At 46.5% G+C, this 27,797-nt stretch overlaps 1 protein-coding gene across 1 annotated transcript; it reads left to right on the plus strand.

Annotated features, from left to right (window-relative positions):
• LOC146042232 (serine/threonine-protein phosphatase 2A 65 kDa regulatory subunit A beta isoform-like) lies at positions 1 to 27,797 on the plus strand. Its single transcript, XM_083162154.1, has 15 exons — positions 1 to 159; positions 2,652 to 2,742; positions 5,313 to 5,413; positions 6,802 to 7,034; positions 8,420 to 8,567; positions 8,691 to 8,846; positions 9,143 to 9,257; positions 10,335 to 10,405; positions 12,827 to 12,961; positions 15,759 to 15,932; positions 17,891 to 17,951; positions 19,469 to 19,623; positions 20,622 to 20,764; positions 25,385 to 25,476; positions 26,925 to 27,797. Exons 1-15 carry the CDS (start codon positions 82 to 84, stop codon positions 26,939 to 26,941), a joined length of 1,770 nt encoding a protein of 589 aa, XP_083018280.1. The 5' UTR covers positions 1 to 81; the 3' UTR covers positions 26,942 to 27,797.

Raw genomic sequence — 27,797 nt, forward strand, 5'->3', positions numbered from 1 at the left:
TGACAGCGTAGGAGCCCCCGCACCCGCCCCATTCACTCACTCACACACTGACTGACTCTCCCTGACACAGGAAGAAGCAAGATGGCAGCGGCTGACGGGGACGACTCCCTGTATCCTATCGCCGTGCTTATCGACGAGCTGCGCAATGAGGATGTGCAGGTGAGTGGCCTGGAACGGGAGGGAAGCTCGGCACCGCCCACCAGCGGGCACAGTGTCCACGCCATCGCATGGCGGGGGTAGATACCATGTCCCAGCAACAGGCCCCGGCCAGTCTGTGTGTCCCAGCTCTTGCTGGACTATTACTGCGCACCCCACCACCCTGTCTAAGCCATGCTGGTTGTTGTTGTCCACTTAGGGGTTACCCACACTGAGAGGTTGGAGGAAGCACGCAGCCCACACTCGCAGGATATGACCACATTGGGGTGTGGGGGTGTTATGTATATTTGGCAGCGTGCACTGAGTAACTCATATACAGATCCCTTCTACCAGGAGCTCACTGTGGGGCCCATTCATTATTAAGGGGTTGCTGTATCAAGCAGTGAAAAGACGGGAGAAGTTGACCTACCTATCATAGCCTACCTATCGTACCCCTGCATATGGAGGAAACACATGTAGACATGTGTTTCCTCCATATACAGGGGTACTATAATGTCACTATATACTATATAGGTACCTGCTGCTGGTTTCTGCATTCATTTTCCAGTCTGTCACACCACAATGATGTCATTACCAAGCGCCCGCAGAAGAGTCACACTGGCGTTCTAAATCCAGGGTCAGACCCGGGTCTTTGTGTAAAAGGAGTGTTAGTATGAATGTGGTATAATGTGCGGGAAGTAGCACTGTGAAGTTCACTGAGGCTGGGATGGTTGGCGTTTCTATGTATAATATCGTCCTCTAGGTCAGTAGTTGTAATCGTGAGGCTTATGCCCTATAAATCTAGTAACGTAACTTACGGGTAGATTTTATTAAGCTCGGTGAAGTGATAGTGTCTTGTTTTTTACTAAGCAGCCGATCGGCTCCTACCTGTCATTTTTCAAACCAAGCCTGTAATTTTACAGATTGGAGCTGATTGGCCGGTGATAAAAACCAGACACTTTATTACTTCAGCAGTACGGATGGTGTACTGGTTAGCATTACTGCCTCAGTGCTGACGTCATGGGTTCAATTCCCACCATGGCTCTAACTGTGCGGAGTTTGTATATTCTCCTCGTGTTTGCGTGGGTTTACTCCCGTTTCCTCCCACAATCCAAAAGTTTACTGGTAGGTCAATTGTCTTCCAACAAAAATGAACCCTAGAATATCTGTGTGTGCATGTAAATGTGGTAGGGAATATAGATTGTAAGCTCCACTGGGGCAGGGACTGATGTGAATGAGCAACTATACTCTGTAAAGCGCTGCAGAATATGTGTGCACTATATAAGAAATTTAATAAATAATACTTCACCGAGCTTAATAGATCTGCCCCTTAGTTCTACAAAAGAGGTACAATGTGTGAAAACTAAAGGGATAAGAGCACTCAAAAAGATTAAGAACCACTGTTCTAATGGCAGCAGTATAAAGAAATTGGTAAATTTTGCCCTTTACTACACAAATTTGACACATCGGCCTGATTAAATTATGTGGAAAGTGTCATGTCATATGTCCTTTACATACCTCCCAACTTTATAGACGTCTCCGGTGTTGCCCCTGTTTTTGACGCTGTGGGGGCTTGGCTAGTGGCTCTGTGAGCTTCTGCCTGCAGGAATAGCAGCTGTGCTGAAGCTCAGCGGGTGACAGGTGGGGACTCCTGTCAGCCCCAGGAGGGACGCGGGAATGTCCCCGAAAACAGGACGTTTCTGTGGAAAAGGGGACATCCGGGAGGTGTATGCATTTACTTACAATTCCAACCTGGTGCTCATATCATTGGATCTGCAGGTTGTCACTGCTGCACCAAGGATATGTTGTATCCCGGAGCAGTTAATGGGATTGCACGCACAACATCATCATATACAAAATGACTGCATACTGTACATAGTATAGCGCATCGAGTGCTGGGTAGCCCAGCAGCGAGTTGCTGAAGTACCGCCGCATGTGATACCCCGGTATACAATATAGGGACTTTAACTTGGTGGGTGAAATCTTAGTGCGGGTGTGCTTGTTACTCCACAGTGTGAATACGGTTATTTCCGGTTACCTGTAAAAATGAATATCCGCATCTCCACGTTTGGTAATTATCTGATTTGTTGATGATAGATCCAGTGTGTAATATTACACAGCGGTAATTGCACAAGTGACACAGAACCATTATGGTTTGAATAGATTCTTAAACATATACTTTGTAGTATTCGGTTTCGTGTATGTATGAGTTGTTCCGGATACCAGTGTTGTATACATCAGCCTTGGGCAGGGGCTCTGGTGATGTAGGTGATGAAGGCTGGCAGCTTGGTGGCAGTGAATGACTCAGGTGAGCATGGCAAATACTGGGACTCCATAATACTCATGCTTACTCTGTGCTGCCCAGGTGATGACCTACTTCATCCGGACATGTAGTAGTGAATACTGATGGAATGACTCGTATGTAGCATGTTCGGTTGTATTGTCTGTCCAGGGATCTGTATCACGTGACCAGTCCTTTCCCAGGGGACCTAAGCCTGAACTTGTTTGTCTTTCAGCTCCGTCTGAACAGTATTAAGAAGCTCTCCACCATCGCTTTGGCTCTGGGTGTAGAGAGGACACGTAGCGAGCTTCTGCCCTTCCTGACAGGTAAGTGCTCCTTGTGGTGGCATGAGGAGAATAAACAGGGCACAGAATACATATGTGGGCAGTAAACATGTTGACATGATGATGCTGACATATTTGATATGCTGACATACTGTCGAAACTTACTCATTCTGTTTGCTGAAAACATTGTTGTAATTTGAGTGTGTTCATTATGTAAGAGGTGAGTAGGAATGACCCATTCACCATATAGTAGTGATGCAAAGCCACTGTAATATGGGAGCAGGTAAGAGATGGGAGCAGGGTTCCCCAGTGGTACATAGCAGTGATGTGAGGCCTCTGTAATATGGGAGCAGGGTTACCCGGTGGTACATAGCAATGATGTGAGGCCTCTGTAATATGAGAGCAGGGTTACCCGGTGGTACCTAGTAGTGATGTGACTCCTGTAATATGGGAGCAGGGTTACCCGGTGGTACCTAGTAGTGATGTGACTCCTGTAATATGGGAGCAGGGTTACCCGGTGGTACCTAGTAGTGATGTGACTCCTGTAATATGGGAGCAGGGTTACCCGGTGGTACATAGTAGTGATGTGAGGCCTCTGTAATATGGGAGCAGGGTTACCCGGTGGTACCTAGTAGTGATGTGACTCCTGTAATATGGGAGCAGGGTTACCCGGTGGTACATAGTAGTGATGTGACTCCTGTAATATGGGAGCAGGGTTACCCGGTGGTACATAGTAGTGATGTGACTCCTGTAATATGGGAGCAGGGTTACCCAGTGATACATGGTAGTGATGTGAGGCCTCTGTAATATGGGAGCAGGGTTACCCGGTGGTACATAGTAGTGATGTGACTCCTGTAATATGGGAGCAGGGTTACCCGGTGGTACATAGTAGTGATGTGACTCCTGTAATATGGGAGCAGGGTTACCCGGTGGTACATAGTAGTGATGTGACTCCTGTAATATGGGAGCAGGGTTACCCAGTGATACATGGTAGTGATGTGAGGCCTCTGTAATATGGGAGCAGGGTTACCCGGTGGTACATAGTAGTGATGTGACTCCTGTAATATGGGAGCAGGGTTACCCGGTGGTACATAGTAGTGATGTGACTCCTGTAATATGGGAGCAGGGTTACCCGGTGGTACATAGTAGTGATGTGACTCCTGTAATATGGGAGCAGGGTTACCCGGTGATACATGGTAGTGATGTGACTCCTGTAATATGGGAGCAGGGTTACCCGGTGGTACATAGTAGTGATGTGACTCCTGTAATATGGGAGCAGGGTTACCCGGTGGTACATAGTAGTGATGTGACTCCTGTAATATGGGAGCAGGGTTACCCAGTGATACATGGTAGTGATGTGAGGCCTCTGTAATATGGGTGCAGGTAAGAGTGATAGCTGGGATCAAGGTTACCCAGTGGCAGGTACATAGTAGTGATGCGAGGTCTCTAATATGGGAGCAGGTAAGAAATGGGAGCAGGGTTGCCCGGTGGTACATAGTAGTGATGTGAGGTAAGAGAATGATCGATATGAGCAGGGTTCCCTGGTGGTACAGAGTAGTGTAGGTAAAAGAGAATGATAGATGGGAGCAGGGTTCCCCAGTGGTACATGGTAATGATGTGAGGTCTATGTAATATGGGTGTAGGAGAGCAAATGATAGATGGGAGCAGGGTTCCCCAGTGGTACATGGTAATGATGTGAGGTCTATGTAATATGGGTGTAGGAGAGCAAATGATAGATGGGAGCAGGGTTCCCCAGTGGTACATAACAATGATGTGAGGTCTATGTAATATGGGTGTAGGAGAGCAAATGATAGATGGGAGCAGGGTTCCCCAGTGGTACATAACAATGATGTGAGGTCTATGTAATATGGGTGTAGGAGAGCAAATGATAGATGGGAGCAGGGTTCCCCAAGGGTACATAACAATGATGTGAGGTCTATATAATATGGGTGTAGGAGAGCGAATGATAGATGGGAGCAGGGTTCCCCAGTGGTACATAACAATGATGTGAGGTCTATGTAATATGGGTGTAGGAGAGCGAATGATAGATGGGAGCAGGGTTCCCCAGTGGCACATAACAATGATGTGCGGTCTATATAATATGGGTGTAGGAGAGCGAATGATAGATGGGAGCAGGGTTCCACAGTGGTACATAACAATGATGTGAGGTCTATGTAATATGGGTGTAGGAGAGCGAATGATAGATGGGAGCAGGGTTCCCCAGTGGTACATAACAATGATGTGCGGTCTATATAATATGGGTGTAGGAGAGCGAATGATAGATGGGAGCAGGGTTCCACAGTGGCACATAACAATGATGTGAGGTCTATGTAATATGGGTGTAGGAGAGCGAATGATAGATGGGAGCAGGGTTCCCCAGTGGTACATAGTAATGATGTAATGCCTATGTAATATGGGTGTAGGAGAGCGAATGATAGATACAGCAGTTCTATTCTGATTATGTGGGAAGCCGTTTCTGAGTGACCCCATATGGTTTGTATTCATAGCTCAGCATTGGAACTTGGTGTTAGGCATCTGGCTGTGGGTTTATGCCACTCTGTTACACTAGTTCTAATCAGAACCCAGGTGTGATATGTCACCTTCTCTTGCAGATACAATCTATGATGAAGATGAAGTCCTTCTGGCATTGGCTGAGCAGTTGGGGACCTTCACTACGCTGGTTGGAGGACCGGAGTTTGTGCACTGCTTATTGGTAGATTTCCTATATACATCTCTCTATTGCAGTGTTTGAAACAGCAGTAATGGGGGGGGGGGTCCTCTGTGATGTCAGTGACAAAATGAGGATGAATATAGGGGGAAATTCAATTAACCACGGGATTTGGTAGGTGCTTTTTGCTCTTAGTTAAGTGCCTGGAGCTATTCAATTATACCACAGTAAGCCCAGCGGCTAGTGTGTTGTAGGGCAAAGATTCTGGGTCAAGTGTCCGGAGCTATTCAATTACTGCATGCAGTAAGTCCTCCTGGTGGATTAGCAGCGTGCGTGCTTGGGGCTTATCACTGGAAGTAATTGAATAGCGCTGAACTCTTAACCTAAAGGTGCCCACAGACGCATCAATTATCGAATGCGTTTTGTACTTTTTAAGCACAAATTGCATCTTATGTACAATTATTGGATGGTGTTTATGTTCCCGGGAGCCCGATATTGTATGTCTAAAAAAGTACGCGCTGCACGTACTTTTTAGACTACATCTGAAATTTAACATTACAAACATGGGTTCATCACATGCATCCAAGTGCACATCTCATAGCAAGCTGGAAGAAAAATTGTATAGAACCATTGTACAGTCAAAAACGCATAGCACAGTACAATTGTAGCGTCTGTGGGCACCTTAAGAGCTAAAAGCCCGAAGTAAGTTCTGCAGTTATTTGGCTTTGTATAAGGGGTTATGTATGTAATGGAGGGACCGCTACGTGGTCTCGCAGGATAAGCTACCCCAATGTAATGTGCATGCTTGTTGATCGGTTCAGACTTTTTTTTTTTCTTGCTGTGTCTTGTTGCATTGAGGCTAATTCATAGGTGGATACAATGGTGCATCTTCAGATGCAGCCTGCGGAACACAGAAGCAGCGCAGTGAGCGTCTCAACACGTCTCCAGTGACTCTTGATGTTCAGTTCAACACTGTTTCAACCTGTGCAATTCCTTTTTCTTGCCTGGGGCGTCGCTGTCTGCTATGGTGCTTAATGCCTCTCAGTGCTGAGATACAGAACATTGTGTGCTAGAGCATAGAGTGACATCCCAGGCAGTATATAGGGAGTAGATGGGTTGTGACGGAGAATGAGCTAAAATGAACGTGAGATGGGATCTTCCTCTGAATCAGCCCATTAGTAAGGTCACTAAAATGAAGTTTATTACTGATATTCCTATAATTATATATTAACAGGTTCTTATACATTGCATCAGGTCCTGTTGTGCTTTACAATTAGGGATAGGGTTAAAACAAACTGGGTAGTTAGACAGATGGTAGGAGGGCCCTGCCTGCAAGCGTAAAATCTATGTCCTATCCTTTTTGTGTATGAGAATTACTCCTGAAACCTTACCATCTGTTGTGAACCCTCGTGACCGTACCCTTTATCTTGCAGCCGCCTCTGGAGAGCCTAGCGACCGTTGAGGAGACCGTGGTGAGGGACAAAGCGGTGGAATCTCTGCGAGCAATTTCCCATGAGCACTCCCCCTCGGACCTGGAGGCGCACTTTGTGCCCCTGCTGAAGCGCCTGGCCAGCGGGGACTGGTTCACGTCTCGCACATCTGCTTGTGGCCTGTTCAGCGTATGCTATCCCCGGGTCTCCAGTACTGTCAAAGCAGAACTCAGACAGTAAGTGTTAGCCTAGATCCTGTGTAATAATGCATTACTGTGCTGCTTGGATCATCTATCCCTATACTGTACTTCAGTATTCTCACTGGATCTCGCTGTCTCGTTATACTGTGATCTGTGTCAGCATGTGGTGCTACATTACACTGATCCATCTGCCTCACTGTACTGTGTGATAATGCTGCACGGTTTCTGTTATGGACTAGTCTTACTGTACATCTACCAGCCTCAGTATACTCTGCGATATGTGGTGATATTGCACTGACCTGCCTGGATGCACGTTCCTCACTGTACCATTGTTTATGACATCAAACAGGACTCTTCCCCTGGCCTCCTTATACCTGGTTGGGGGGGATTACACCTTGCGGTGTCACTCTGCGCTACGGGTAAACCTATTTGGAGTGATTACAATTATCACTTATCTAAAATAATGATACGGGCACCACTATTGGAATTGTAAAAAAAACAATAATATTTATTTTAAAAAGTACATGAGTAAATCTTTTTCTGTTACAGAAATACAATGGGCTATAATCAATGGTTAAAAAAGCATGCAATGACTTTAATTTTCCCTTACGTTTGGTCGACCCAATGATCCCATTCCCTACTTTCTGTATGTCCTATTACAGTACTATTTTGTCTCGACTGTCTTTTTTTATTTCTCTGAGCGGTGTTGATTCCTACCTCATTGTATTTTCTTGATCATGAGTATTTGTTTTGGCTGTACCCATCTATTTTATAATACCATGTTATAATATATTAATAGACTATATTACCCTTACTCTCCTGGGCCATGCTGTCATGTTATAATACATACCTATTGCCTGTATCAGTTTGCTTAATTATACTGTGCTTTTGTAATACAGGAGATTACCATTGGCCCACCAGCCTCTTTACCATGAACTGGGCTTTATTGCAGTATTGTTTGAACACCTTTGTTCAGTGCTGTACATGATATCGTTTTGCTGTAGCCTCACGACCGCTGCTACCTGTGGTACTATAGTAATGCTCTACCAGGTCCTCACATCTTCCAATGCACAGTGCTGTAGTTTTTATACAGGATCCTGCAGCCTCACTACCACTGCTACCTGTGGTAATACATTAATGCTGTGCATGATCCTTTTCACTTCCAATGCACAGTACTGTAGTTATTATACAGGACCCTTCTGCTAGGATCCTGCAGCCTCACTACCACTGCTACCTGTGGTAATAGAGTAATGTTCTGCCCGGTCCTCACCACTTCCAATGCACAATGGCTCACTATCCGGTGCTGTGTGTAATAATACAGGACGATGCTGCTCAGCCTTTCCAGCCTCTGATATTTTGGCGTTTTTCTGAATGTTTTTAAAGTAACTTAATGTATATGGTTTTTCTTTTTTTTTTCCCAGACACTTCCGAAACCTGTGCTCCGATGACACTCCAATGGTCAGGCGAGCTGCTGCCTCCAAATTGGGGGAATTTGCTAAAGTCCTGGAGCTGGAAAACGTGAAGAGTGAAATCATCCCCATGTTCTCGAACCTTGCGTCCGATGAACAGGTAAGTTCTGCTCGGGATTGTACATGGTCCTAGCTGCTGGAGAAATACCCACCAAGGACCGCTTTGTGCTTCCTCCAGCCATGCCTCTCATGTCCATTTCCCTGGTTACTTATGTTTTCCCAGGATTCTGTGCGCCTGCTGGCTGTAGAGGCCTGTGTGAACATCGCCCAGCTTCTGCCCCAGGAAGAGCTGGAGCCGCTGGTGATGCCGACACTGCGTCAGGCAGCCGAGGACAAGTCCTGGCGTGTGCGCTATATGGTGGCAGACAAATTCACAGAGGTAAATACTGGATGACGCCGTAGTGTCAGTATGTTCCAACTCTAAGCCGGATCCCTTTGGAAGATTACCTATTGGAATCTTAGACCTGCCTGTAAATCCATTGGGTTTTAGGATGCAGAAATGCTTGCAGGCAAGTAACCCCAGCGAAGGGGATAGTTTAATACCCCATTAATAGGTGTTCTCATTCATTCATACGTTGGAGCCTCCTCTTGCTCTCTAAGGCAAACTGCCCTATTACAGTGTCCGCATGACCCCCAGTGTATGATCTGTGTCTCATCCTGTGTACCCTTCTCCAGCTCCAGAAAGCGGTCGGCCCAGAAATTACCAAGACAGACCTGGTCCCTGCTTTCCAGAACCTGATGAAGGACTGTGAGGCTGAGGTGCGAGCTGCCTCCTCCCACAAGGTTAAAGGTGAGACTTGGCTAATTTATAAAGTCGGATTAATTCCCTCACCTTGAGCGATTTTTGTAGCTGCAAATTCTAGACCCTCCAGTGTATTGTGCCGCTGATATGAGGCTTTGTGGACAGCCTTTATACTGTATGTTAATCATCACTTGCAATATTAAAGCAACTACTTATTACTCCTTCCTGCGCCAATAGGGGAGCATGTCTGGGTAATGTGAAAAGCTCGTCGACCATTTGCTTGTCATTGTCGACCTAGTGTATGTTGACCATTTTCACTGTCGACCTAGTTATTTTCGACACACATTGTTGACTTGCCATCTGCATACCGTCAGTAGGAGGCCTCCTCATGGTAACTGGTAATCATTAAGCATAGTTGTCTATTCCCGGAAGCCCACAGTTGAGCCTTCAGTGAGTGGGCTGGATAAAAATGGTCGACAGATCTACAGTGTCTTAAATTCTACCCCAAAAGGTAGACACATAGCATGGCCGACATGTGTTTTTTTTTTTCATTTTCTTTCTTTAAACTGACTTGTTCTTCCTTCACCCTTCATGTTGAACCCGCAGTATGGCGAGGGCCGCGTTGCACTAATTGAAACAGTAATGTCCACCTCCATGATGGCTAATCTTGACACTCCAGCTGTTTTTGAACTACACATCCCAGCATGCTCTGCTTTGGTTTTGCTATTTGGTCATGCTAAATCTGATACAGAGCATGCTGGGATGTGTAGTTCAACAACAGTTGGAGTTTTAAGGTTAGCCGGCAAGGGTCTATATTGAACTGGGGGGGGGGGGAGATCGAATGTGGCTGAAAATTTTTGATGTCCCATTGATTTTGATACAATTTTGCTTAAATAATAGACCAAATTGTACTGTGTGTACATGGGGCATTGCACCAGCTCACTGACTGCCATATATTGTGTCAGAAAAAGCCACGTATTAATCGCAAGGTCAAACTATTGCGCTTAATGTTTCTGCTGTTCCGATCCCCGAACACCACTGGTGCGTCAGCCTGGCCGGTCTGGGCCTCTTACAGGATGTGTGGTGTTTCTCACTAACTCCAGCCTGTGATGTTTTATATCGTAGAGTTCTGCGAGAACCTGTCAGCTGACTGCCGTGAAAATGTCATCATGACCCAAATACTGCCGTGTGTAAAGGTACGCGTGCCTGCATGTTGTATTGTGTACACCAAACACACACTGCTCAACCGTGGCTGAAGGTAACAAGCATAGGGCCTAATTCAGGTTCAGTCGCAGTTTTGCTAAAATTGAAATGTAAAACTGCATCGCTGGTCTCTAACCTGCTGGGTGCTGCCCAGCACAGTGCAATGCCACCCAGCATGTCGAAGCCCTGCCAGGAATGTCCCTTGCCTGCACAGCATAGCTTTGAAGGCAAGCGCAGGGGCCGCCGTGGTGTTGTATTAAGCGTGCGAGTGACATCATGCAACCTATGCTGTCCGCCCAAGCACCTAATGTCACATGTTCTCCCCCTGATCCTCAAAATATCCACTACAAATGCCAGCATCCCTCACAGCGACTGCTCTTGTAGTATAAATAAATACAGCTATATTTTGAGAATCACTCACAGCAACGTTAGCACTCAAAGGGTTAAATTAGTGAGTGTCCTCTTGCTGAATGATAATGTGGATGAGGGAATACACCTGTAAATTAAATATATATATTTTTTCTATATCCTTCCAGTAAAATTTGTGATTCCAGCTTTTCTAGTGAATGTCCTGCAGTGCTAGTATTTACCAGGTGGGGGCAGTGTTCAACATGTTCATAATAACTTCATAGGGCAGACGTGGTCTCGTAAATCTGTATTTAGATCCTGTATTTTTACTGAGGTGTTTTTTTTATTTTTTTATTAATGAACTGAACGAATGTTCATGATCTAAACTTCATCTTGCATTCATTTGTGGCAATGGGGCAGATGTATTAAGCCTTAACAAGAGATAAATTCAAGGGTGATAAAGGGGCAGATGTATGACTGGGCGTTATGGGGGAGAAGGGGTATCCGTGCACGTTATGTGCACTTATACCGCTTCTCCCCCATGTATGAAGGAGCCGAGATGCGGTAAAGGACAGGGGCGCTATACGCCCCTGTCCATATCGGCGCTGCTATCTAAATGATAGCAGGCCGAATGTATGAACGGTCAGCATCGCTGACCGTTCTGCCCGCTGCTGGTTTTGGCTTCGCCAGCATCAGGCTGGCGAAGCCCTATCTAAACAGCAGGGACAGCGCTGTCCCTGCTGTTAAGTCTGGGCTGCTCTGGGGATCTCGCGTGAGTAGCGAGATCCCGCGCATGCCCAGTGCAGCCGGCCGGGGGACAGGAGACAGCGCATCAGTATTAACTGATGCGCTATATCCAGAAAGGGACATCGCCGAAGGGGGGAGTTAGCGCTCCCCCGCTTCGGCAGACAAGATGTTAATACATCTTGTCGATGTCCCTTCCTGCTTCGCCTCGTTAATGAGGCGAAGCAGGAAGTATTATAGCGGCGCGATAAGCGCTGCTATGATACATCTGCCCCATAGAGAGATAAATGCCCAGCCAATCACATCCTAACTGCCATGTTACAGGCTGTGTTTGAAAAAAGTCAGGGAGGAGCTGATTGGCTGGACGTTTATCTCTTTAACACCCTTGCATTTATCTCTTGTCAAGACTGAATACATCTGCCCAGAGTGCCATCTAGAATAATTTGTAAACTTACATTCATTATGCAATGAATAAGATTTTGAAATCTGCAACACATTGGGTAGTATTCAATGATTTCTGCGAGCAGTGCTCAGTATTCAACTGACCCCCCCCCCCCTACACATGCCATTTCCACCTTGCTGGGTTTTTGGAGCAAGGGGGAAACTGCATATACGTCCACTAAAACAGGGAGGCTTGCGGCTAAATTCAGGCTTCTTGCATTAGCTTGGAGCCTCGTTGTTGGGGGGAATCCTCGCTGTACTCTGACAGCGAGGATTTCCCCGCTGCGTTGAATAGTGAGCAGCCGGCGCGGGGGTTAAAGACTCATAGGATCAGTAAAAAGATGCGGACCGGTGTGCTTCCGGGGCGGTGATCCCAAAAATAAATCTTAAGGACCATACACACTGGGCGTTTTTGCCCAGCGTGTATGGACAGCTAAGTAGTGAAAACCGCTGCCTGAAAAATCGCTCAACGCATACAGTGCAGGACGCAATGGAAGCTGTCCACTCAGCTGTTAAAACTGCCATGTGCGGCGAGGATGCGGTGCGCTCATTGCCGGGCATACACACTGGGCTGATTTTGTGCGGAAAGTGGCTCAAACGGCGAAAGTAAGTAGCTTCCAGCTCAAAATCGCCCAGTGTGGACTTTACTTATAGGGGATTTGGACTCCACATCACCAGTAAGTGCCGGAATCAGTAAGTATAATAGTCAGTAAGCCACAGCACGTGTCCCATATGAAATCGGCACAGTCCAAAGTTCTCTGGCATGTAGAGAAGGGATGTATGACTGCAGCAATAGTGTATCTGTACATGTTCAGTAAGTTTGTATTATCTGTCTGATTGCTGCTCATTTCTGGCATTTTTTTTTTCCCCTTCCGGAACAGGAATTGGTCTCAGATGCCAACCAGCATGTGAAATCTGCCCTGGCCGCTGTCATTATGGGTCTGTCTCCTATCCTGGGGAAGGACAATACTATTGAGCATCTTCTTCCTCTGTTCTTGGCCCAGCTGAAGGACGAGGTAAGCCCAGCTCCATCCTATTCCAGTGCTGTATGTGATTTCACAAAGGGCCAGATTCCGTAACTCAAATAACCAAGTGATTGAGTTTGGAAAAAAACATGTAGCCGTGCAAGGGAGCAAATACATGTGTTTCTGTGCAGGGTAAATACTGTCTGCTTTTGCATGTTGCCCCACATGTGTTGACCATTGTTAATGTTGCACTGCAATTGAGATTTCAGTTTTAAAACCCCACCCAAACCTCTCTCTCTGCACACGTTACATCTGCCACACCTGCAGTGCAGCATGGTTTTGCCCTTTTTGTGTTCTTTGGTTTGCTAACAAAACTGAATGTGCACAAATGGATTCATTTTATATTCTAGTAATAGCATTTCCTCGTTCTGCCACTAGGGGGCGCTTGTTACTTGAAAATCATTGTCGTTATATCAATGAATGGGTGTAAAAAGTAACTAATTTCCCTGCCTTTTTGAAAAACTATACTAAGCAGCCGATCCAATTAAATGCAATCGGTGTGGTATAGAATATCTACAGTCCACGCAAAAGGTCAACATGACGGTGGCTTTATTTTTACTGGGCAAGGCTGCTATTCCCAGGCTATAGTGCATGTGGATAGTAAATCAGGCAAAAGTTAGGAAAACCTGTTGACCAATGTCATGTCCACCTTCTAACTGTCGGTCCACGTATTGTATGGATACCGGCTGCAACGTGCGGCACCGTAATGGCACATTGCGACCAGAGGCATTGCTGCTTTAGTCCTGGTGTCCCAGACCCATCTGCCCAATATTGAGAAGATTGGTCTGCACCAATTGCTCCCTTAATAATAGTGGATCCTTACATGTTGGAGACATTAAAGATTAAATATCGTAGTTGTCCTGATGGGGTTTTTTTTTTTGTTTGTTTTTTTTTTTTTTTTTTTTTTATTAAATATCGTTTTTCTGACCTGACATAACCCGGGTCTGACCTGCGTTGTTGGGTCAACGTGCTCTGTGAAAGGGCCTTCTCAAATTACACGGGTCCAGCATCTCATTCTCTACATGCCGACCTGGGTTGGACCCGGTTCCCGTTCACACTATAGGGAGGAGGCATCATAAGTTCCAAGCGCTGACGTATCTTCCGCCCTCTGATGCCCCGCCCGCTTTCTGTGACATCAGCGACCCTTCTTATTGCCAGGTTGATGTGGGGATCTCCTCTCGCAAATCCTCGGTATTAAATGAAGGGTGGTTATATAATAGAGGCATCTGTAATAAAAAGCGGTTTGTTTATTATGCCACAACGCTAAGTAGCTGTGTGCGCCTGATACCACTTCACTGCCTTGTTCTACTGCGAGTTTCCATAGCAACAATGTGAAGATCTGTACGGCGTCACACGGGTAGCTGCTCGGCCCACTATAATTAGTATCCTCGCATAGATGCAAGAGATCCCCCTGAAATAGGCTTCTCCGTACTCAGGAAAATGCTGTTACGCATCCATTGTGCTCTGACTCAGTTACCCAAAAATGCTAACTTGGATGTCTTTTTTTTTTTCCCCACAAAAACACTTTCTGAAATGGTGTGTACACACGGTGAGATGTCCTGTGCGATGCGATCCCCGATGCAATCGCACGGCATGCATGCAATGGCATACAATATTGACTATATAGTGCAGATCTGCACTATATAGTCAAGGCAGCCAAGGCTTTCTGCTGTGCGATACAGGAGCGCGCATCAGGATCGCAAGGGTTTTAATGCGTGCTATACCGATGCGATTCTGACTATATAGTCAGAATCGCAGAGTGATTGTACCAGTGTGTACACACCATAACTGTCATTTTATTTTCCGCCTACAATGGAATTAGATTAAAAGCATATTTTATAAAAAATATATTTCAGTACATCTAGTGTTCCCGCTAGGCTGTTTTAGCGGGGCGCTGCGCCCTGCCCGATTTTTAAAGGGCAAAATGCGCCCTGCCCCTCTCGCAGCGCCCCGCTAAAACGGCCTCACGGGGAAGCCCAGCGTCGCCGTAGACGGCGATGCCTGGTGCTTCCCCGGCAGCATAGTGACTTTGGATCGGCCGGGCCCCGCCCCCTTTGGTGACGGCGGTGGCCGGGACCGCCAACTTTCATGATGGCGGAGGCCGTGCCCGCCCCCTTTCATGACGGCGGCAGACGTGCCCGCCCCCTTTGATGACGGTGCCGGGCCCGCCCCCTTTCATGACGGCGGCGGTCCGGGCACGCCCCTCTAGTGACGTTGGAGGCACGGGACCGCCCCCAGCAGTGACGTCGGCGGGCCCGGGCCGCCCCCCCCCCCGGCGCCCTGCCCGAAGCCAAACCTAGAGTGAACACTAACATCTGTTACTTTTTTACATTGGTCTAGTGGTGATCTGACCAGTGATTGTGTTAGCATCAGCATTATACTCCCAGAGCCGCCCAGTGGGCACTGCTGACTGGTCACATCAGATGCGACCCTGTCAGGGACAGCCCAGCCTGGTGCAGTCGCATCTGATGTAACGACCCAAGGCATGTAGCTATCCGGTATCTGCTCTTCCCAACATTTTCCAAATATGAGAGCAGTTGCCCAGAACGTCTCAGTAAATAAAGCCATGTTCCCTTTAGTGTCCGCTCACCGTGACGCCAAACGTTCTGTTGGCCTAGTGCATGTAACGATGCCCCTATGAGAGTTCTTGCTTGAAGCCTGGTCCCCAGTCGCTTTGTAAATGAAATGTCATTTATTGGGCTGTGCGCCGCTCCCGCTCTTCTGTTCCAAAGCCGTATTATGGGATTAGTGTCTCAGCTGCTCCCTGACATCGATCTCTCCCCTCCAGTGTCCAGAGGTTCGGCTGAACATCATCTCCAACCTGGACTGCGTGAACGAGGTCATCGGGATCCGCCAGCTATCCCAGTCACTCCTGCCTGCCATCGTGGAGCTGGCGGAGGATGCCAAGTGGCGCGTGCGTCTGGCCATCATCGAGTACATGCCTCTCCTGGCTGGGCAATTGGTATGTGCATCTATTAACCATCAAGTATTTTGTGTGACATTGTTCAAGTTCAAGAGCTCTTATTCACTGCGTGACGCAAGTGTTTTATGGAAGCGGAGCCGGGCGTGAGATTGCTTCCTTTGTTCGTGTTGATTACTGCAGACAATAGATGCTAATTCCGGTATGGTAACCATCCGTGGTATCCCGGAGAGCTGGGCAGAGGCTGCATATCCGTTGTCTGTTGGGTTTGGCAATTACGCTCTTTGTTCTGTTACCTGGCAATATGAATAATCATACTCTCCTCTTACGGATTTCTGGAAATTATAGACCCATTATTATATAGATGAGAGATGTTTGCGGCTTAGATGAATAGCAGTCTGCTAGTAATAATAAAAACAAGATATAGAGGTGTGTGTACCGTATATACTCGAGTATAAGTCGACCCGAATATAAGCCGAGGCACCTAATTTTACAACAAAAAAACTGGGAAAATGTATTGATACAAGTGGGACCCTCACTCGAGTATAAGCCGAGGGGGGGCTTTTTCAGCATAAAAAATGTTCTGAAAAAGTAGGCTTATACTCGAGTATATATGGTGTATATGTATATTTTCTATGTTCTGATGGATGTTGATGCCAAAGCCAGGGAGAGTGTTGCATTTGTGCCAATCTGTCCTGTTTAAGGGAGGAGCAAGAGATTGTGACCTCTGGTTGGTTATTCTGCCCCCCCCCCCCCCCTTTTTTTTTTTCAAAAGTTTACTGTATCTGGTTTGCTGGTTCTTTATTTTAAAACTGGATTCATTTGTTGCTCTACTGTGCTAAATAAAGATAATCTCTGCATCTTTAATCTCTATTCTACCCCTTTCGCATCGCACCTAATTACCGAGTACAAGCTGGTTCGACCCGGTAATTAGTGCGATGTGAAAGGGGTTACAGCTAAGGAAAAGCAACACGGCAATCCGAACCGGGTAAAAAGCGTTCTTACCGGTTCGTTGCTGTGCAGTGTGAACAGGTTAAACGGGCGAGGCACCCTTTTCCAGTTCACACTATGGATGATGCAGCAAAATATTGCTGCTTCGCTGCTGCAATCGGAACAGACCGCACATAAAGGGTCACACCGTGACTGAGCCGTTTAAAAGTCCCGCTGCGACCCTGTGGTTGCAGTTTTCGAAGCAGTGTTATTAAGCTCTCAGCCTAGCAAGAGGTCTGGGAGAAACCACCCCATATAATAGTGCTCTGCCTAGGTATGTGTAGGCGGCATACTTATATCTATTGCAGATTTACTCGCTGGACCTTTAGGTGTTCTTTCATGCTACATGGTGGAGCTACAGGTTTTTTTTTTTTTTTTTTTTTGGGGGGGAACTTTTATCAGCCTATGGGATTCACTGTGACCACCTAGTACACCTTAAGAAAAAAAAAAAGCTTGTTGATACGGGTTACAGCATCTGTGTTATAGGTTGAATTAGATGGACGCAAGTCTTTATTCAGCCTCACCTACTATGTAACTATGGGGCAGATGTATAACACCTGGTGAAGAGATAAAGTGGAAGGAGATAATGCACCAGCCAATCAGCTGTGTTTGAAATATGACAGTTAGGAGTTGATTGGCTGGTGCATTATCTCCTTACACTTTATCTCCAGTTTATCTCTTTGCCAGGCTTAATACATCTGCCCCTATGTAACTTGCTAAAAGCTAGTACACTTTTGCCCTTGGTGTTCGAAGAGCTTAAGTAGGTGCCAGTCTGTGTGGATGCAGCCATACAAGAGTCCGAGAGCTGGCGTCATGCAATCCACAGCTTTGTTGAGATTGAACTCAATCTAAGCATATCTGCCTATTTACCAGAAGAGGGCGCTCTTGTGCATGACTACTAATGCAGAGTGTTTAGCATGTATCACATATGCTGGCAGCATATTTCGCAGCGACGGTGCGCCGTGATGATTTTTGGCTCCTGCAAATGATTTATCTTTGTTTCTGTGCAGGGTGTAGAGTTCTTCGATGAGAAGCTGAACTCATTATGCATGGCCTGGCTAGTGGATCATGGTATGGAACGTGTCTGTTACTTATATAGTAATGCCTTAGGGCATCCCCCCCCCCCCTGATGCTGGTGATATGGCTGCCACGCACATTACTAAGACACCATCCCCGGCAGCCGCGGGGTGTAATAAACAATCCAATGTGAATATCGTTTTCATTTTCCACTTAATATGAGTAATAAGTATTTGGTTTCCCGGAACCCTGTGTCCTCTCTCACCGGCCTACAGCAGTTTCCTATTACAGGGGAGAGAAATGGCGATAAACCCATTAGTGCTAATGCAATTGCACGCCCAATGTAACTAGACTTCATTCATAACGGTTCTTCCTTAACCCTTCTCATTCATGCAGTGGCGGAACTTGTGGGGGGTGAAATAGAATTTGGGGCCCCCTCCTCCAATCCAACTCACGTTCACAATATGCAACCCTTGCAGAGGGTGGCCAGTTTAACAGCGGGCCCCTCAGTCCTTATAGGCCCTGGTGCACTGCAAGTGCTGCACCAATGGTAGCCTTGCATCTTCCATCAGCTTTAGGACCGAGTTCTAGTTAAAGCCGGATGCAGATTAATTAGCAAAGCAAAAAAGCACACACCTGGGCAAACCATTGGTGCACTGCAGGGGGGGGGGGCAGATGTAAAGGGTGCAGAGAGAATTAGATGTGGGTGAGTTATTTTGTTTCTGTGCAGGGTAAATACTGGCTGCTTTATTTTTACACTGCAATATAGATCTCACTTTTGTAAAACCCCACCCAAATCTAATTCTCTCTGCACATGTTACGTCTGCCCCACCTGCGGTGCAGCATGGTTTTGCCCAGTTAGTATTTGATACGTCCCTTCACAGCTAGTAAATATGCTACACATTCTGTTTTGCATGCATACACTTTATCCAATCAAAGTGCACAATTATATACCACTGTATCTATCTGCTAACTGTGTAATAGACTGTAATGGCCCATACACTGGTCTGACTTTTCTGGCGCACAAGATGAACCTGATTTCCCGTGAGCTCCCCCCGGCAACTCACCGGGGGGAGCTTTTCTTTCTTTCCCCCTGTTGATTACAAAGGAAACTGAAAAATTCACTCGAGTACAAAGAGTAAAGCTATTTAATTTCCAAAATATAAGATCTACAAACAGTTTTGTTTTTGTGCGTTTAGATGGACAATGGCTGGAGTGGTTGCTGCAGTGTAACATAGCGCACAGAGGGGGTGATTCAATTGTTTATCACATAACTGACAGGCTCGGTAAAGGTTCTTAAAATGGCTAAACCTGACAAGTGCTGTCCACAACCCGAAAACAAGTCCCTTTTGTCACATTTCAGCATGCCAGCAGAGGCGTCTGCAATTTGAAATGCGTCTCCTGTAGCTCATTGAGCATAAACGCCATCTAGTGCTAACTGCGGGGAGGAACAGTTGAATCGCCCCCATTGTGCTTGCGCCTGTGTGTGTGTGATTGTGTGAATAAAATTGGGAGCAGTTGCCGCAGTGTACCCTAGTGCTTATGGCGTCTGTACCGTTCTTGTGTCTCAGTTTATGCCATCAGAGAGGCAGCGACGAGCAACCTGAAGAAGCTGGTGGAGAAGTTTGGCAAAGACTGGGCTCAGGCCACCATCATCCCGAAAGTTCTCGCCATGTCCAACGACCCCAACTATTTGCATCGAATGACTACATTGTTTTGTATCAATGTAAGTATACTACATCAACTCTTTGTCCTTATTGTATTCGACAATTAGATGATCTATTTCCCGTATGTATGTTGACCTTTTACTTTTAAAAGACGACTAAACATTAAATGGGGGGGGGTGGCGGCATGTACGGTTTTTAAGAACTCCACACCTATAGTTGATGCCGCATGCTGTGACTTAAGGGATCTGATCTACTGCAAAAAATGCAAGTTAAAATTGTTGCAACATGGCCGGTCCTATATATAAAATCTACTAGCCGCCTTCTGAAAAGCCATGCAGTGGGCCGAGAAGCTAAGACAGAACAAAACACAAGATCACTTCTAGTTCAATAACGTGTTCCAGGAGCATCAGACTGTGATGCTCATGGAATAGTGAATTACCCAGTAGGTAAAATGTAAAATTTCCTGGATAAGCCTAACTAGGCGGCACTGCTTTATTGTATTCTGTATGCACAGAGACCCAAAATGTACTTAAAGGGCAATGATATTAGATTCAATGTGCTGTTGCCGTGGCGTTTCAGCAACGGGAGCTTAGCGCTCACCCTTCGCCGGCTGAAATCTCCTAGTGTAATATATTCACAAGACCATTAACGGTAATTATAAGTAATTCGTATACACACAGTGTGGGAATACAGATGCTTATCTGATGGCGTTGTTCTCAATCACACAAGACAAAATTATTCCAAGTACAGCAAGGAACTTGTTTGAGGCCCATCATTCATTTAATCCCTTTAATTGCTCTAGAAGTCTCCTTCTGTTATTTTTCTGTATTCTGTTTTACTTGGCGTTTGTGTTTGAGAGCAGCGTCTGAGCCACATAGAAATCTCAGCGTTTCCTCCGCGGCTGTTGTGTGGTTGCATGTTAAATCTCTTCCTGTGTATAATATACTGTGCTTTTTATTGTGATACGGTTGCCTTCCTTTTTATTGGTGTTTCCAGTAGAGCAACTGGTTTGCTGAATCGGTTTGAATTTGGGCTGTGTCTTTAATTGTGGCTGCAGGTTCTATCGGAGGTGTGCGGACAAGACATCACTACGAAGCACATGTTGCCGACAGTTGTGCGGATGGCCGGGGATGCCGTGGCTAATGTGCGCTTTAATGTCGCCAAGTCTCTCCAGAAGATTGGACCCACCCTGGACAACAGGTAGGAGTCTGGCCGCTAGAGTTCATGGGGAAGATCAGAGCCGGAACCATAACGTAGTCATCCCATTTAGCAGGACAGTTGCTATATGAGATTTATTTATTCCTCAGAATGTAAAGCCATGTACACAGTGGACGATTGATTGGTCGATATATTGTTAAGATGAAGAATGTAAAGAGATATATATATTGGCCACATCGCTCGGTGTGCTCCTGTAATCGCACACTCTGGTGGGACGTTCCCTGGGTTGTTTTTGTCTGGAGTGCTGCATATCCAATTGGAAAACCCAGGAACTGGCGGCATGCGTTGTAAATGGGGTGGTCAACTATTGCTTACATTGTATTGTCCACTGCGTGGGGCAGTATGTAAGGACGGTGTAATGTATTGTACCGTCGCTGGGTATTCCCGCTGCTTAGTGTACCCAGCATGACCATACAGCAGTGATTCCCAATTCCAGTCTATAGGGACCACCAGCGGTGCATGTTTGCCAGATCTCCTATTAGATGCATTATCCATTAATAACTCCTAAAAGATCCACGGGTAGAGCGAATGCTAAAGAAATATGCAAAACATGCGCTGCATGGACTTCCTGAAGACTATTACATTATAGGCCAGAGATTCCCAAACTTGGTCCTCAAAGCACCCCAACACTCCAGGTTTTAAGTATATTCGTGGGTCCGCACAGATGCTTTAGTGAAATTGACTGAGGCACAGATGTAGCCACACGCATCGGTGCTGCGCCTTTCTGACTCCCATGGGGAATGACGTGATGCTGTCGCCACATATGTGAACCTACAAATGAAGCGTGAGTCAGCCAGCCTGTTCTATCTCCAAATGACCTGAGCTGGCGGACTACGGGTTAAGCTGTGTGCACACGGTACAGTTATCGCTGGCAATATGGTCGCTGAGTGACCATATTGCCAGCGATTGGAGTGTGCAAACTAGTACGAGCCGCTGAACCGCTGCAACGATGAGCACAGCTACATCTGTATTATGTCCCAGGCAGTAGGGATCCTGGCTGGGCCCAGGTCATTCTCAAGGGGTGTGGCCTAATCATAGAAGGCGTGGCCATGCTCTGAGAATAATATACAGTTGTAAACAATGCACCTCCCTGGCCACCCTGCAGAACAGCAACAGCACTACTGCCAGGTAATGAGGGGTCTCCACTTGGCCAGTTTGAAGGTGGGATGTTGCTATGGGCAACCAATCAGATTCTACTTATTTATCACCTTCTAGAAGACAATGGGTATAATCAGACTGGTTGCTATGGGCGATAGCCCATCTTCAATAGAACTCCCATCTTGGTAATTTACCTTATACATAGGCCACCCTCTATGTGGGTGGCCTATGTATAAGGTAAATGAAGACCTAATGACTACAGTGTATGGTCTGTTTCCAGTGCAGGAAAGAATCCTGTTTCTACAGAGTTGCACAATTCAGGATCTGTGTTGGGCTTGTAGTAATTATCCCCATCACTTCATACATAGACCCCCTTAGTCTGTTGTTTATGGTCCATGGCAGTTCGTATGTTTTTAAAGCGTTGTTCTATCCTTCTATAGCTTCCAGTTATATACAGTGTAACCAATATCATGTGTGCCTCTGAATTCCACAGAATCCGGCCGGTAATCGCTAGCAGACCCCGTTATTTAGCGGTGACTACAGAACCGCTCTCCTTCTGTGGGGCCTCCGTCCTCTGTAGCACTGCGGGTTTCCCTCCTGCGTATGAAAGGACAATACAATGATGATAAATATGACTGATACATTATATATGGCCACTTCTATTCTGCTCTGTGTGTAAGGGATCTTAGCTAGAGATATTAAGGTTATTGTGACTGATTCACAAGGCTGCAAATTCAAAGCCTTGAGAGTCCACCAAACCCCGCCCCCGGCGACTACCGCGCCGCTCGATCCTTATAACAAATTTCTCCCCTATCGAATGTAAGATCCGTTCTGTGGATGTTTTGTAGCTGATTTGTACAACACTGAAACAATGGTGTCTAAGGGTCTGATTCAGACATGCTTGTTAGGCCTAGCGAGCAGGTAAATCCCCCCGACTCGGGTGCATTGAATACTGCCCTATTAGTACTTTAAATTTCTATCTCCTCATTAAAATGGGTATTTTTATTTCATGAAAATTTTAACACCTCCCGGACTCTTTGTCCGCTGCGATGTAGAGCCTCGGGCAATGCGCAAATCCCTACGGAGTGGAACAATGCGCAGTTCAGTCCAGAACCATTGGGAGATGGACTCTTCATAGAATACGTTCTCATCAATTCTAAATACATGTTCCGTTGTAAGGGGAGAGCAATAGTTTGGTGCATTTTTCTTGTATTTCAAGTGATAACCTACGATCCATAAAACCGTGATATTTTGTGAGCAGATCGTAAACGTCATATTGTACGTAATGCATCTTTGTATTCTATGTGGCAGATTAACCCTTTGAATGCCAACATCTATGTGAGATGTTCAAGACAACCGCCAAAAATTACAGCATCGCTCTCATTTGTTATATAAATTCAAACAAAAAAGCGTAAAAAATGATTTCCTATAGATAACATTACAGGTCATTATGATGGATAAAAATCTCACTTGGCACTCAAAGGGATAAGTTGTCTTTTTTTTTTTTTTCTCACCCCGTCCTACGATCTCGCGTTTAATATTTTCACATACCAGTGTATCCTATTTAAATGGTTATTCTAATAGGTGTTCATATTTAGTGTTTTTTTTATAGTTTAATAGTAAATCTGCTCCAGTATGGTGCAGTATTTGCAGTTTGTGTGGACATAAGCCTCATCAAAACAGAATTAAATTTCAGTGGGTCACCTAGTAACCCCCGTCTGTGTTTTGAGAGAGCGTCCTGGAGTACCAGGTCTGTCGCAGATGCTGGTTGGTCACAAAAGCATCAAATCACAAGTGCATGGGTGACTTAATGGGCTGGTTACAGAAAGGCGTTGGTCCTGGCACATTAAACATATTAAAGACCACAAGTTAAATTCTAATGATGCCAGCAACATTCACAGGAACAGTAATTGTCCCTAGGGTTTCGGAATTTGCCTCACTGCCCCGCACAAGGACTCTGTAACCACTGTGGGGTGGTCATGCATCAAACCATGTCTGCTCATAACCTCGGCATTTATATACTGTGCGGTGCTTTTATGTTGGTTTACAGACTCATGTAAAAGTGTCCTTTCTCTTTATACCTCTATTGCAGTGGTTCCCAAACTGTGCGCCGCGGCTCCCTGGGGTGCCGTAGCACTGTCACAGGGTAGCCGCGGCTGACAGGACTATTGAGGCACCCTGCTGGCAGCCAGCCACGTTTCTCAGTGGAGAGCCAGTCTGTGTATTGTGCGGGCTGGATGCGATGCGCTAAGGACAGATCAATGGGCGGGCAGATGTGAGTGTAATCAGCTGGTGGCAGGGGGGAGAGGGCTGGTTATCGGGTGAATGGAGTAGGAGGAAGGGGGGGGGGGGCTTGCGTTCCCAGCGACAAGGGGCATCAAAAGGGACAGCCAACTAGTGCCTGCCGATCTGATGTTGCCCAAAGCAGCCTCTCATCCCCCCTGCCCAGTACCTCCAGTAGTCTCCCTTCCCCCTCAGCCAGCAGAACACCCAGCGAGGTAAGGAAGGAGCTGCACCGTCGGGCTTTTGCTACATGTGGGCGGAGTTTCACGTGATGACAGGGGGCGGAGCTAAAGTAGAATCAGGCAGCTTCTGCTCTATGCAAAATGGGAGAGGAGAAGCTGCTGCGTTTCCTGCCCTACCCAGCCAGACTTCAATGTAATTTTTATGGTAAGAGTGGTGTGTGTGTATATATGTGGGTCAGGATTAGGCTGCGGGGGGGGGTGGTGTTTAGGAAGCGCGTCAGTGTGATAGAGCACAGACCGCACGCTGAGGGAGAGCGTCAGTGTGATAGAGCACAGGTCACATGGTGATGGATTGCGGCAGTGTGATAGAGCGCAGACTACGTGGTGAGGGATTGCGGCAGTGTAATAGCAAGCCATGGGATAAGAGAGCGCAGCAGTGTGAGAGCACAGGCTGCACGGTGAGGGAGTGCGTCAGTGCGATAGAGCGCAGGCTGAGGGGCAAGGGAGATAGAGCACAGGTCACATGGTGAGGGAGCGTGTCAGTGTAATAGAGTGCAGGCTACACATTGAGGGATTGCGTCAGTGTGATAGACCGGGCCGGATTTGCCACTCAGCCCGTGAGGCACCTATTAAGGGCGGCAAATTTAGGGTTAACAGACCCATACTGCCGTTTGTACGCCCCGGCACAGTGATGATGCTGCGGAACGGCTCTGCTGAGGACAGTGACATGGACGCACTGTGTGAGCGCGCAGACGCCTGAAGCCAGCCCGGGTGTGCCGTGCCTGTGCACACTGCCGATCCCGGCTTAAGGGTGCCTTGATGAAATCATGGAGACCCAAAGGGTGCCTTAAACCAAAAAAGTTTGGGAACCACTGCTCTATTGTATGGACACTATCTCACATACGATTTTAGATTTTTATAGTAAGATTAATGTCCTATTTCGCGCGGTGGTGGAAGGCCCAGAGAAACCCATCTGTGTAAGTATCTCCGATTACCTTCTATCCTCTGCTTAATGCTTCTGTGTTCTCTGCCGTTTCAGTACCTTGATGAACGATGTGAAGCCGGTCCTGGAGAAACTCACTCAAGACCAAGATGTCGATGTGAAATACTTTGCACAAGAAGCACTTACAGGTATGTCATTGTGGCTGGATGTGGCACGTTCTTTTGTTTCATCTTCATTACATACATCTTTGCATGTAGCCTCTCAGGGCAGGGCCCTCCCTCCTCACGCTTGTCCCTAGTATTATTGTTGCTCCAATGTCTTAGTGTCATGCTGTCCCTTCACTGAGTGCTGAATGGCCGTCCCCTCACTGTGACGGTCATCTGCATGTCTGTCCAGATACAGTGAGTTACCCACCTCGACTTCTTGCCTGAATCCCATCTACCTCGTTTGGTTTTCCAAATCGGTTTACTATTACTGTACCTATGTTATGTCCACTTACACCGTCTGCATTTTCCCCGCAGAAACGGCGACGCCTTGAATAGAACACAAATCAGTTGGGATTTTGTGTGCCCCAGCTGTCACTCTGCTCACCCCGGCATGTTCCCGCTGGTACTATGTAGGGGGAAGGCACATTTGGGTAAATTTTTACTAAAGCTTCCAAAAGTGGGATGTCGCCCACAGGAACCAGTCAAATTAGCTGTAATTCTCTATTGTAGCTTCACAAAAGATTGGTTGCTATTGGCGAACTCTCCAGTTTTCACTCTTAGCTTTAGTAAATGTACCTACTCGTCTGTACTAAATCGGCCTGACTTTGCCTATACATAATAATATAAAAATAAAAATGGTGTCTGAGAATCTCAAGACACATCTCTGAATTCTCACAATTGCCTGTAACACAGAGGCGATTACATTGGGCTTGGATAAGCAATAGTGTGACAGGTCTTGCATATGGTAGGGTTAGGTATGGAGCCTGGGATTTGTCAAGTGAGATGGGCCATCATTAGGTACTGGTGATGCTGGGGCGGTTTGTCAGATAGAGGGCAGTATTCCGACTGTCAGAAAGTCCCGACAGTCGGAATCCCGGACCGTTCTCTCCGCTAGGCAAACTCGACAGCTGGAGTTCAATGTTCTGGCTGTCGAGTGCTAAAGTGGCGAAAACAACACATAATTCAACAATCCGCCGAAATAGACTTGTTATGAAGTCTGTTCTGTTGGAAGCGACAGCATTGAATATGCAGCAGCCGCTTTATCCCCCCCAGCAGAAATAGCGTCCGACGATGAATACCCCCCATAATCGGCTCGGTATTAACGAACCTGGCTATTGGTGAACTCTGTACATTGGTAGACCAGGAATTTCCTCAGAGGGGCAGATTTATTAAGCCTGGTGCCGTGATAGTCGTGGGTGATAATGCAGCAGCCAATAAGCAACTGCTGCCTGTACTTATATAGAATGCACTTAATAAATCTTACATCACAGCTGATTGGTTGTCCAGTGGCTGACTTTTCCACCCCTTCATACTTCTATCCCCATAGTCTGTCTGTACTGGTCTTGTGATTGTTCCTGAGCGTCTGATCATATAGAGCAGATCGTGGAAAAGCTACAAGTGCACGATAACGGCATGTTTTTTTCTCCTAGTGCTAGCTCTGGCGTGAGAACATCCATTTCAGAAGCCCCCGCACCGCTACCACTAGGGCAACACTCTTCCCTGCACGACTCTGACTCTCGTTAATGCTTCTGGCTCTACACCGTCAACCAACCCTTTGGTCCAGTCCTGCGCAGTGGTGTCGTCTTCTCTCCCACAGCCTCCCGGATCTCCGCTACCTTCCTTAACTCCCTGAACATTACTCGACAATAGATTATCGGCTGTGACTTTCAACCCTAATACGTTATTTCACCGTTCCGATGGATGCAGAAGGGGGCAGCATTTGTTCATATGGGTGCTTTGTTTTTATGACGAGGAATAAACCAAGTGGGAAAGGAAATTTGGCAGCTTTTTTTATTTTTGTAAACGATCGCTTTCAGGCCTGTGTTTATATTCCTATACAATGCTGTTTAAATGTATCAGTAATTTTTGGGCAGCCCTCTATCGTTCCACCTGGGGCCAAGCTCCTACGTTATTCTCCGGCGGAGGAGCTAGCCAAGGATTGTCAAATTCTCATGCGATTTTTGTGGCTCTGGCGTCTCCTTCACTCACTGGGAATCACCGGGAATTTTGAAACGCTACATTTCCATATTGTCAATTGTGTACACGCTGCCGTGTTTCTGTCTGGGTGTAGTATCTTGCTTTACTTTCTATAATCAACTTCAGCAAGTGTTGCACCTACAGCTACAAGTGTTCTGGATGGTTTTCAACACCTTCAAAAAGGTCAGACGTTTGGTGAGAAAATACAAAAAAATTGCCATTCATTAGTGTCATAACCTGCACCGTCGAAGTATTTGGAGTGTAACAGGCTAATGTTCATCACCCAAGCTGCCTTGGTTGTAAAATAAAGAAATTTAAATACCGAA

This window comes from Crinia signifera, chromosome 19 (assembly GCF_055691185.1).
Source record: "Crinia signifera chromosome 19, ASM5569118v1, whole genome shotgun sequence".
Taxonomy (NCBI): Eukaryota; Metazoa; Chordata; class Amphibia; order Anura; family Myobatrachidae; genus Crinia; species Crinia signifera.

What these genes read in the sequence shown, in the direction of transcription:
- LOC146042232 (XM_083162154.1), top strand. Translation starts at nt 82, where the DNA reads ATGGCAGCGGCTGACGGGGACGACTCCCTGTATCCTATCGCCGTGCTT. An exon ending in ACCTTGCGTCCGATGAACAG is followed by an intron (nt 8,568 to 8,690) that starts GTAAGTTCTGCT and finishes ATGTTTTCCCAG; the next exon opens with GATTCTGTGCGCCTGCTGGC. An exon ending in TGGCCCAGCTGAAGGACGAG is followed by an intron (nt 12,962 to 15,758) that starts GTAAGCCCAGCT and finishes TCTCCCCTCCAG; the next exon opens with TGTCCAGAGGTTCGGCTGAA.